This window comes from Lycorma delicatula, chromosome 5 (genome assembly GCF_047948215.1).
Source record: "Lycorma delicatula isolate Av1 chromosome 5, ASM4794821v1, whole genome shotgun sequence".
Lineage (NCBI taxonomy): Eukaryota > Metazoa > Arthropoda > Insecta > Hemiptera > Fulgoridae > Lycorma > Lycorma delicatula.
Genome location: NC_134459.1, coordinates 159,290,894 through 159,303,951, shown reverse-complemented (window position 1 = coordinate 159,303,951; position 13,058 = coordinate 159,290,894). Strand labels below are relative to the sequence as shown.

General features: G+C 32.4%; 1 protein-coding gene across 2 annotated transcripts in view; it reads right to left on the bottom strand.

Moving 5' to 3' along the window:
• The window catches only part of LOC142325541 (ADP-ribosylhydrolase ARH3-like), a 51,362-nt gene that overhangs the window by 37,728 nt on the left and 576 nt on the right, over positions 1-13,058 (bottom strand). For both annotated transcript variants that reach the window (XM_075367418.1, XM_075367417.1), the window contains exon 2: positions 3,569-3,668. In XM_075367418.1, coding sequence (XP_075223533.1) covers positions 3,569-3,668 — 100 coding nt within the window. The remainder of the gene's footprint in view (positions 1-3,568; positions 3,669-13,058) is intronic.

Below are 13,058 nucleotides of genomic sequence, written 5' to 3'. Positions count from 1 at the left end.
GTAAGACATTTCATAGACCTCTCAGCCGCATTCGGACCTCTTTAAAGGATAAGCGGATTGGGAACTAGATCTTTAATTGCAGATGGTACGGTTTCATCGAATACAAATACAGACAGTAACTCATTGGAATATGTAATTCGGATTCTGCAGTGAACGAACATTTTGGTGATGGTAAACAGGTATGAACCGGTTTTAAAATATATTCAATGTCCGCATAAACAAAAATAGGAGCGGGAAATTTATGGTGATAATTTTTAAATTTTTAAATCGGTGTTAATCCGTTTTCTGTCTCAGGAACTACAGCTTTAACGGATTCTGTTTTTTTACATAATTCCAAGTGAGTTGCCATCTTGCGTTCGCTTTCAGAATCATGTTTATGTGTAAAACATCGCTTACAAATTACTATTTTATGTCCATGTTTACTTATTTGGCTAGAAACTAAACGGAAAAAATCTGATACATAACAATAATGACTAGTATCATTCTGCTTTTACAAAAGCAAATCAAAATGGTCTTCTAACTCACTGTCGCATACCTTAACAGGAAAAACTTGTTTCTGATCGTCTAACGAGTAAACGTTCACAGAAACGTTATTTTTCTTTTCAGGGTAACGTATTTCACGTAATAATGTAGGAAAACTTATCATACTAAAGTCGTACCGATTCATCAGTCTTCTATATCTTTCGTCTACCCTTTCCCGATGCGGGCCTTCCACGTATTTACAAAGAATAGCCCATTTAAAGCAGTAATCATCATTATTTTTAATATTTATAACCGCCTTTCGCCTATATATTTCTTTCGGTAATGGGAGATACGAAGTACTACGCAAAGGTTGGTATTTTTATTAATTCTTATCAGAATACCATCGATAAACACCATTGTCCACACCCGCTCCCTTTCCCCTCAAAAACGGCTTCTTCAACAATAATTCGTCAAATAGCATTATCGATAAGTTCTGATACGCTATTTAAATTGAGCAACTCTACGTTTTTGTCTTAAAACAAATATCTTTGGTCTCATTCAATAACTCTTTACCGTACGTGCACTCTAGTAGTACATTAAATTTAATTGGACCTACCGCTGTTACTACTTCAGACAATAATTGAATCATATCACTTTTTAAATTCTCTAAGAAATTCCAAATGTCTTTTGCATTTCTATCGGTATTTTTATAGTACGTTTGGAGATTGCAAGCAAACGCATTTTCTATCAACTGAAATCGGTCCGTTCTTCCTATTTGCATTAATCGGATACGCTTGCAACTATTTGAATTTGCCATGCCTAAAAACCGAAAAGAAACAAACAACTATTACTACACCACTACCAACTACACAGACAACTAGAAGAGATTCACTCGGAAAACGGCTTCGCGCTTATCTTCCTCACGATTCGTTTAGCACCGTCGTAATTTTTTACTTTTTCAACGGCCTGCAACATCAGGTCATCGAATGTGATAAGAACCGGACTTCCTTCGTTAACGACAAGAACAGCACGGTTAAGAGCCTTCCCAAACCGCTCTTTCCAATCTTTACCTTCGATATCAGGGGTTTTAAATAATTCAATTTTAATTAATCACCCGCGGTAAGACATGTCGTTAGATCAATTTGCGTTTCATCTAATAAAACGCGAATATATTGTTCATACGATTGAGGAGATCTTTTTTCATACTCTTCTCCGAGTAAGACCTCTTTCAAGGTCCGTTTTGTTCCTTTCTGCGGCTTCATAATAAACCGCAGTAAATCTACATCGGCTTCGTCGAACTGTTTCTTGTCCACTGCCGGGATATGTTCTATGAAACATCTTTTGAATTCATTTTTAGAAATAGGAATAATAAATCCTATCTCCGAAAAAATTTGTCTTACATTTACTGGAATATGGTGGGATTTTATCGCCGTCACAATACACGTCACAACAACGGTAGTAACAGTAAATCTGTTAATATTTGCGACAACAAAACATTCATTTATCAGTTCATGGGTTCTATTCACGACCGCCTCTAGTTCGCAAATTATGCTCTGCATTTTAGACGCAATAGCATAGACAAAATGGTGCGGTGTAATACCTGCTATTCGCCAGTGGAACGCAGTTAACGCTCGCACCTCAAATCTGCAAATCTCTTCACGACAATACAAACTTAAATATTTACTATTTAATAATAAATAATCCCACTCCATCCGTTAAGGTGCAGCGGATGAAATATCTGCGAAAATGGAATGGGATTTTCTGTTATCACTCTAATTGCATAAGGTACATCTATATCCATTTCACATTTTTCTAACTCGGAATCTGAATCCAAACCATTTCTACTAAGTAATCAGGAAAATATTATTCACAAGCATCGAATAAACTGTCTAAATTAGAACTATCATCAGGAGCTAAATCCCACACGGTTTAATACTCAGAACCAATACCAGCACAATCAACACATACTTCATTATCATCACCAACAGCAACACCATCTGTGTACATATTAGTTACGGTAAATTGATTTCTTTTTTGTATACACTTGATTACTTACCTTTATAAGGTATATTATCCAATCTTTTCGTTTTTTTAAATTGAATTAATCTAAAAAAGAAATAACGATAATATATTACTATTTCATAAGAATAAAACAAAAATATTAACTAATACCAATTAATCTGAAATTATTCTGGAATAGTAGTTAATAATGAAAGTTTTTTTATAATTATTTATTTTGGTGAATACATTGTGTAATTATTAAACTATTTTCATAATTAAAGGTTTATATTTATAAAAAAAGAATATTTACACATTTATTTACATTTAAACTATTTTCATAATGAAAGGTTGCGCTTACCTTTGTAATAAGATGATGCAAGATACCACCGTAAAGAGTATAATTTAAAATTTAATCTGAAAAAGAAAAGAATATATTAATTTAATTTAATCTGTAAATGAAACGAATATATAAATATTTATTCACGTGCTAAACACAATATTTATTCACATACTACACACAATTTTATTAAAGAATATTTAGATTTAAACAATTTTTTTCATAATAAAAAGTCGCTTACCTTTGTAAAATAAGATGATGCAAGGCGCAGTGTTGCCAAATCTTTTGTTGCGGTGTTGTCAAATCATTTGAGGTGTTGCCATATCTCTTTAAAATTAAAACTATTATTATTTTTCTTGGTAAACAGTAAAATAAAATTAGAACAATTATTTTTTCCTGCAAAACCGCGCGAAATAAACAACGTATTATTATTATGCAACGACGTTGTCAAATGCAGTGTTTTCTTGGTAAACAGGAAAATAAAATTATAACAATTATTTTTTCCTGCAAAAACGCGCGAAATAAACAACGTATTATTATGTGACGACGTTGTCAAATCTATTGCGATGTTTGCCAAATCGTTTGCGGTGTTGCCGTGACCTTGTCTCAGAACCTGATGTGACCTTGTTCTTTGACCTTGTCCCAGAACCGGTTGACCTTGGCCCAGGAACGGCTTATCTTGTCTACTATGGTGATAGAAAATAATTATGCGCTAATAAAAAAAATTATCAAATCAGATAAGATCAATAGTAAATAAAACTGAATTACCTATCGGCTAAATCTTTTTGATCCATGCCACCTTTGGCAATTAGTGATTCTGCTACACATTTAGTCATAGCTGTATCATCTGTGTAAGGTTTTACTGGGCCTAAAAACAGACAAAATTAATGCATTTAAAAGATATGTAAAAAGCTAAATAAATTTTACAAGTCTAAATTATATATGGATTAGCAAATTCAAGAAAATGGATTAACTCAAAACAAAAACAATATTAATTTTAAAAACTAAAAATACTGCACACCAAATTAAACCTAATATAAAACATATTACAACTATATATTTGTATTTTAAAAATTAATGAAAAATTTATTTCTCTTGATCAGCATATCACATGTTAGGCTTACTGCACGCACAGCCACCAGTGAAATCAGAGAAATAAAACACAATACCTGAGTCAGTCTATAAGCATAAAAACAGATTAAGTGAAGGATTCACTGATTTCCTGGCCTAATACGTTAGAACTACAACCACAACACTGAAACTAGGCAAGAAAATATAGTTGGGCGGTAAGAAGGATGACCTACCCTTGAAAGAAAGTCAATATAAGACAATGAACCCCATCACCCAAATAAATCTGGAGACACCCTCAGACAGTGAGTACCCGCCCATACTGATCACAATCCCTAGAGTTCAGAGTAGTTTTACCCATATGGGAGGAAGACATTAGTTTTCAACAATTTTAGTATCAACCTAAACCAATAAAAAGCTAATAAAAATGCCTTTACTTCAGAGATAAAAAGACCATCTGAGATGGTCGCTAAAGGAAAAATCTCATCTCCAGATTATGTGGCATGTGGAAGTATCAACTGAACTTTCAGCTTGTCCTCCTCCTTCTCAGCAGGGATAATAGTATGTGTAAGAAAATATGTATTATATAAGACTAAAATCTATTATTATACATTCTTTTGTATATTACATAAATACATATTAACTAAATTTAATAATAGCAATATAAATAATACTTTATGTTCTAATAACAATAATTAAAAATAATATAAATATTGCTATCAACAAATTTAATTAAATGAATCAACTATTTTTAACTCAAGTAAATTGTCAGAAACAGCATGTACTAAATCTATTTACCACAAAAAAATGTTATAAATGGATGAATGTACTTTCTGTCACTGAGTAACAATGTAAAGCTAATACACATCTATCGGCAATAATACAAAATTCCCAGTATTTTCAAGAAAGAATTCTACTATATTGTTTTCAAACCACAAACAAAATTAAACACAAGATCATGGAGAAAACTAGCAAAACCCAGGCAGACAAATATAGTGACCCAAGATCATATGAATGCTCATACAGAACTAAATGAAATACTTCATCAGAGGAAAACTGAATTCACATTTACTTTCAAACAAGGTTACATTTGCTACATTTAATAGAATTATATTTTCCAAATCACTTTATAGAAATAAGTCAAACATAACACAAAATGAAAAATTAGAGGCAAAAAACCACATCAACAAAATTTAAATATGACATTCACATACTAAATTTGAAAAAAAAAACATACTATATAAACAGCACAGCTAGATTACAATGTACTATTTAATTATATATTTAAGCCATTTCTTAACCTTTTTAAGATGGACCCATTAACAAGTAGGCTATCAAAATTCTATTAACACAAGTATTTTTGTTTATGTTGGTAGTACTGTCGTGTTGCGTAGATGACGCATGCGTGGTTTACTTGTTATCTCTGTGCAGATTTGGTACTGCTAGGTTAGTTCCATTATCGTTGCCTTCCGTTAACCATGGCTTCTCTGCTTTCTGTTTGCACCAAAGAAGAGCAATGTTCAGTGATCCGTTTTTTGTGGTTGGAAGGTGTATCAGGGGCCGAAATTCATCGAAGACTTTTGGTACAGAACGGGAACAGTGTGTTGCCGCAACGGAGTGTCTACGAATGGATTAAAAAATTCAAAAACGGTCGCACAAGTGCTACGCACGACGAAGGAGCCGGACGACCGTTTACGGCCACAAATGAGGAAAACATTGAGCGTGCACGTGAAATGATTTTCTTAGACAGACGAGTAACTGTTGATGAAGTGGCACATCGTCTGCAAAATAATCACGGTTCTGCTTACGAAATCATCCACACGGGTTTCATAAAGTCTGTGCAAGATGGGTCCCAAAACAACTCACACAGTTGCATAAACAAACACACTTGGATATCTGCCAAAAACATTTGGGTCGCTATGGTAATGAAGGGGACATCTTAGACAGAATCATCACTGGTGATTAAACATGAAAATCATGAAAAATGTGTATCTACCTCCGTAACATATGAAACGACGATTAATGTGGAATTTCATCAAGGCTATGGGCAATACTCCTGGTTTCATACTTAAAACAGAAGTTTCCTAAAATTAGTGATGCAAAAATTAAAGAATGAATATTTGTGGGTCCACAAATACAATCACTAATGCATGATGAAAAGTTTGAGGAAATATTCAATCCACTGGACAGAGCAGCTTGGCAAGCATTCAAAAATGTTACTCAGAGTTTTTTGGGAAATCCTAAGGAAGAAAGTTACTGTGATACTGTCACCGATCTTATAATATCTTATAAAAATTTTGGTTGTAATATATCCTTAAAAAACACTTCCTGCACTTGCACCTGAATTCTTCCTGGAAAATTTTGGCACAGTGAGTGATGAACATGGGGAGCACATTCATCAGAAGATTTCAGCTACGGAAAAGAGGTATCGAGGCAAATGGAATCCTAATATGCTGGCAGATTATTGTTGGACCATCAAGAGGGATGCTCCACAGGCAAAATATAGCCTGTGTAAGATAAAAGTAAGAAAATTGTCATTTCTTACTTTTTAGGCGAGTCAAATGTTTGCATATTGTGTAGTTAAAAGAATGCAAAATGTATTAAAATGTTTGAAATTATAAATGCCTGTCTCTCAGAAACCTTGCGTGATTGGGGAAAACCCGATATCATATTTGAATTCAGGAAAAAAAATACTATCAAAATCACATATTTTTCTTCCTGAGACAAAAACAAAGTCCTTTTTGTTTCCCAGTGTAATTAGCTCCAAAAAACATATCATGCTTTTTTCAATGTCATCATTTTTACTATCCCGTCTAGCGCTATAGCCTTTGAAGGGAAAGTATTGTAATCGGTCCAATTTGGGCGTATGTGGTTTTCTTCATGTTTTGACAACTAAGGAACCCAAAAACCAGGTGGAAATTTTCCGGATGTCCGTATATATGAATGTTCGGTATTATCCTTAAATCACTTTATATCTCCAGAACTACTGAACCGATTTTGACCAAACTTTGTCAGATTATTTCTATATATGAGGCACTGAAGCCATTAAATTTTCAACTTATAGATCAAGGGAGTGAGGCTGTAGAGCAAAATCACCCTCAGTATCTCAAGATTTTGCCCAATTAAGTACTTATTTTTCTTAGGAACATTAGTTAACAATTAAAAAATAATATTTTGCAACAAAGAATTTTGCAAAATCGCACCCCCACCCCAAAAAATTCTCTAAATAAATGGCTAAGTGGGTATAGTGCGTCAAAAGTACCCCCTCACCACAAGGAACACTAGTGTATCACTGACATACAGTTTCTGTAGTCGTCTATGTAGTGACGTCACAGAAAGTGTAACAAAATATTTAAAGTGGCTGCTAGTACCATCACATCCGCGTGAATAAAGTACGGTATGCGCACGCGCTTTAGTAAGAATCATTGAATTAAATAAACAAAAAATATTATATCTTTCTCATAAAAAAGCATTGTGAGAGGGATTGCTTGTTTGTCGTATGTGCTCAAATTTTTATTCTAGCTGCTATTGGTGCAGAGCGGACCAATAGTAGTGCACCGGACGGCTGCGCACAGTGACTCTCTCCCGCTAGAAGCAGTCTTTTGTCAATTAATTTAATTTCTAAGCTAAGATTATTTTTATTTATATAATCGAACCACACTTTAAAACTGCGACAGGCTGTTGCAAGAATTCAAATCGAGACATGGTATATATCAGCTAGATATTTCAAGCGAAAAACTTTCTGATAATTTTTAAATTGCCAATAATTTTAAGAAACAATTTTTGCTTATTATAACAGAAAAGGGATATAATATTAAATCAATCTACAGCGTAGAAGAGACCGGGCTTAACTGAAGAGCTCTTCCAAAAAACATTTAATTGTTCAGAAATGAAAAATCTGCTTCTGAGTTCCAAGTTAATAAAGAATGTGTGACAATTATGACGTAAGCAAATGCAAAAGGTTCCCACAGATTAAAATTAACTGTTATAAGAAAATTCAAGAAACCCAATTTTCAAAAGCATTAATCTGAAAAATTTTTTCAGTTAATTACTTACACCCAACAAATGCTTGGATGGATGTTGAAAATTTTACTAAATGGTTCAATGATGTGTTTGTCTCTTCAATGAAGAAAATAAAGCCAAAAATAAAATTAGTGGTACCGTATTACTGCTATCATACAACAATGCTGAGGTATTCCATTTTAATTCTACAAATTTTCAAAAATTTTATTGCATCACTATTTTTTATTTTGATGATATTTGGTATACGATAACTACCCAAATAGTAGTGATCAAAAAATATTTTTTATATTTAAAAAAAAATGTTTCTTGAACAATAGACTATTTTCTAACTCGTCAACAGGTAAAAACAGCCACTTCACTTTTTCTAAGAGCTGTAGCATTCTTATTTTACATCGTACAGAGGGTCAAAAAGGGGTTTTGGAAACAGTGAAGATGGAACTTCATCTTAGTATACTCAAAATTCATTTTGCTGCATAACCAAATCTTGTAATGTTTATTGTAGTTAGTTTACGAATTAAACCACTGTTATTTAAAACATTTCCTACCTTAAGAGTCAGGTAAGAAATTTAATACTAGGATATCTTCTTCCCCTAAACTGGCAAAATATGAATACCTTATTTACCTCATTATTTATAAAAACGTTTTCAACCTACAAAAAAGTAAAAGAAAGTTTTTTAGTTTTGAAAATGCACCATGCCAACCAGGTCAGTTCCTTATATCTACTACTATGATGAACGGCTGAAATATAATGCTTGGAATGTAAGAGAAGAACAAAATGCCACACGAAGTGACATCTTGTAGTATCAGTTCCCTACTACTAACATTCCAGAACTTGTTCTTTCACGACCTCTCATTTTTTGATCAACTGTTATCAAGTCGGGTATGTCTACTATATATAAGTGTCTAAAACAAAGTGCAATGATTGAATTATTAATAATGCAAAAGGTGAAAGCTAGTGGCAAACATCATCACCTAAAAATAATTTATGGTGAGAAAATTCTTAATCAAAGCATTATAAGTAAATATGCAATAAAATTTTAGGCATCAAAAGACGTTAAAATGAATATTAAGGTTGAATCTCGCAATGGTGGATCAATTTCTTTGATTGATAAGAAGCACCAAAAGAAGATGAATGAAATGATTCAAAATGGCCATCGTATCACACAACAACGCGTTGCCACCCAGACAGGCATATCAATAGAACAAGCAGGACATATTACTGCACAAATGAATTCAGTAAAATTTGTTCATAGTGGATATCATAACTTACAATTTGCTACTGTAAAGAACTAACAACAACGAAAAGAATGTTCTGAACAGCTTCTAAAATGTTATTATAACAAGGGAAATCACTTACTTTGCAATACTGATTGGAGATGAAACTTGATAGCATTATTATGAATCAGAAGACTGATATTATGAATCATGGAATACTGATCTCTATGGTTAACCACAATAAAAAATTCAAAACACAACCTTGTGTACAAAAGATTCTCTTGACAACGTTCTGAGATTTCTAACAATTGTATGCAAGGAAGCTGGGTGGAGTGTAAATTCTATGCGATACATAGAAATATTAAAATACCTTATAAGAAGTGTGTTGAGTTTAAAAATTCTTGGAGCTGATAATTCTGCCACACAATACTGCTTGACCAAACATGCGCATGCGCATGCGCGTGCACACACACACACACACACACACATACACACACACACACATACACACAGTGTGCAACTGCCGAGGCTCTTGTGAGGTTGAAATTTAAATCTATTCCACTCCCTCTGTACTCACCAGATTTGGCACCTTGTGATTGTTCACTTCTTTTTGCAATAAAAGAGAGATATTAAGGTTATTAATTTCACCATGAACGAATAAACTGATGAATGTAGTAAGGCAAGGGATCAAGGAATCATCATCAGCATTCTTCATTGAAGGAACAAGAAACCTGGTTCAGTGTTGGAAGAAATGTGTAGCTTGAGTAAATTGTGAACATGTGAAACGTAAATTTCTATAGCAAATTCCTCTCCTACAAGAAAAAACTAGGACCTGGTTCCTTCTCCTAGGAGAAGGAATACATAAGTGAACATTAATGTCTAGTGAGAAGGAAGGAAGTAGTTACTAGTAGAACTATTAGTAGTTCTCCTAGGAGAAGAAACTAGTCCCTAGTTTTTTCTAAATTATTAATTTGAACTGCTCTTTATCAAAATATGCTCACCTACAAGTGATTCTTTTTTATTTTCATTCTTATCGTAATTTACTTCCATGTACAAAGTAAAGGAAGTATTGTGATTGAGAAAAATTTTGGTTTTCAGATTTCAACAAAAATATCCAATTTGATCATTCCTGAATTCATTTTGACTACTTTCAGCGTGACATCTGTATGTATGTAACTCGCATAACTCAAAACCGATTAGTTATAGAATGTTGAAATTTTGGATTTAGGACTGCTGTTACAACTAGTTTTGCATCTCCCCTTTTGATTGCAATCAACCGAACCAAAAGTGGCCAAAAAAAGCCCAAAATCCAAAAAGAAATTGGATTTTGGACTTTTTCATAACTGCAGTAATTAGCCCTCATTGAGAGCTTTTCAAAGACATATCATAAGTGGTATTTAATTCCTTCAGTTCTAGAGTTATAGTCAAATAAAATTTTAATTAATGAAATATTTGGATCTTACCAAGGAAGGCACATCGGTTCAAATCTGACTTTATCTCCTTTTTTTAAATTTAAATATACTGATTTATTAATAATTATTAACCTCATTGTAAAAAAAGTTGTATGATAAATAATAATTAAATAATAACACAAAAAAAAGGATATGTAAAAATATCATAAGTTTTTAATGAAATAAAATTTTATGTACTTTTCATTTAAAAAAAATGTGTATATGTAATTTAATAGGCATACAAGGAAGTCATGTGTTGTCCACATCTGATTTTTTATTATATCGTAAGACAAAAACAACCCACTGTAAATTATTATAAAAATGACAATATTGAACTACAGTTTGAATACAACAATAAAAGTTTTTTATCTGGTTTATATGGGGGTATCAATTAAAGTAAACCAAAAAAAGGGTTTTTTTTTAAGTAAAAATGATCTTTCCACTTTTCAGGGCAATAATAACCAACAATAACATTTCTTTAAGAAAACTAAAATAAATCTTACTTTGTTTTGATACTTAAGTTTTAAACAGAAACACCAGGGCATGCCACAGCAAAAAGTTTTAACCAGCCTTTCTGTGTTGTAATAGCATAGAAAGGATTTCTTTGCCAATGGAAAGGTTTCATATTTCAGTGATAAAATATTATAAATCAATCAAATTAAATGTCTTCCATATATTTCATTATTTACAGAAACTGACATTTACAGTATAGTAAATGCTTCATGTACAGATGAAGCTTATAGAATAATTAAGAACATCCAGCAGAACTTGAGTGTTACGTACTTACTTTCAGTTTGCTATTAATAATTTAACTGCCACTTTAAATGTCACATATATATATATAATATAAAAAGAAAATACAGTATATATGAACCAATCAGTAGTTAAATAGTAACTTAAAAATTAAATACAGGCTTGGAGTTAAAAGTATTATTATATATAAATATATTACAACGATTTTTGTAAAAACATTTTTTTCATTATTTTTTATCCAACATACAAAAGAATATTCTTTATAATGGTAATCTGGTTAAAGGCACAATTTTTTATTCTATTTTGTCCTGTTGTAATGAGCACGATTGTTTTTCAGACAGTATTCAATTTCGTGTTAAGTTACATGAAATGTCAACAATAAAAACAAAATTCACTATCACAGAAGGGTTGTCTTTCTTTTCTTCAGGAAATAAAATCTTCACCAGAATATAACTTTATGAAGTTTAATTTAAAACTACAGATATATATGTTTACAATCTTGCTCATCCACACACTAATTATTCTGCTGGTGTTATATATAGCAGAGTAGGTCCAAAACTAGGTAAATATTAAAAAATTTACAGAAAAGAAGTGTTGAAGAAATTAAAGAGTAATGGTTATTAATGCAATTTGGAAGAGGTATTAAATAAAAATACACTCTGTAAAACTGATCAATACATAATATTGTTGGGACTACATGCACTAAGCGGAAGCGTACTTAAGGGAGAATGAATATGATTCAAGTAGTTACCCAAGTAGAATAATGGCAGGCACGTGTATCGAATGTGATATTTCTATTTACAACTTTATATGTATTTATGTTGGGAACAAAGCAAAGTTATTAGAATTTGAGAAGACAAATGGATTATTAAATTTGAAGACAGTGTGGAAAATGTGATAAAGACTTAAAAATAAAAAAATGGAGGAAAAGTTCTATTTCGATATGAACACCATGTTAATGGAGTTAAGTGTCATTGACAGAAATCTGCTATGAAGGAAACTTAAAAAAAAAAAAACAAGTTATCCGTGAAAATGTTACCATTTGTGGTATACTGGTGTAAAATTCAAAAGGATAGGGAGACTTTATTCAGCCACAAACTGAAATTTAGCCAAAACACAGTAGTGGACTACAACAACTATTGTAGTGAGATATGCACTGAAAGTGTGCTTAGAAATTCTGAACAAATAGGTGGAGTAGGCGAAGTGATCGAAATTGATGAGTCAAATTTTGGGAAAAGGAAGTATAATAAAGGTCGAGGAGTGGAGAGACAGTGTGTGTTTAGAGGTGTTCAGCGTGTTAACAGCTCAAAGTTTTTCCTAGTACACATTAATGAAAGAAGCAAGGTTTCTCAGTTAATGGTTAAGAAAAAAATTTTGGCAGGAATAACCATAATTTTAGATTGCTTGAAGGCATACAACTGTTTGAACGATGAGGTTTTAAACATCTTCGTGTGAATCATTCATTAGAATTTGTGTGTACAGTGGAGAGTGAAGATGATTTCCAAAAAAATCAACAAATATTAAATAATGAAAAACTTTCTACACACACACAAACAATAGTGAGCAGGTGGCGTAGTGTGAAGTATTCTGTAGCACTATTTGGCAAGAATGAGCATATGGAAGGCTATTTGGCAGAGTACCTATTTGGATGTTCAGTTTGACGAGAATGTGACAGTATTTTTTGATGACAGTATTGGATTTATACAACAGTAAGTAAGTGATTGTTTTTGTACATACCCTGCTCTACA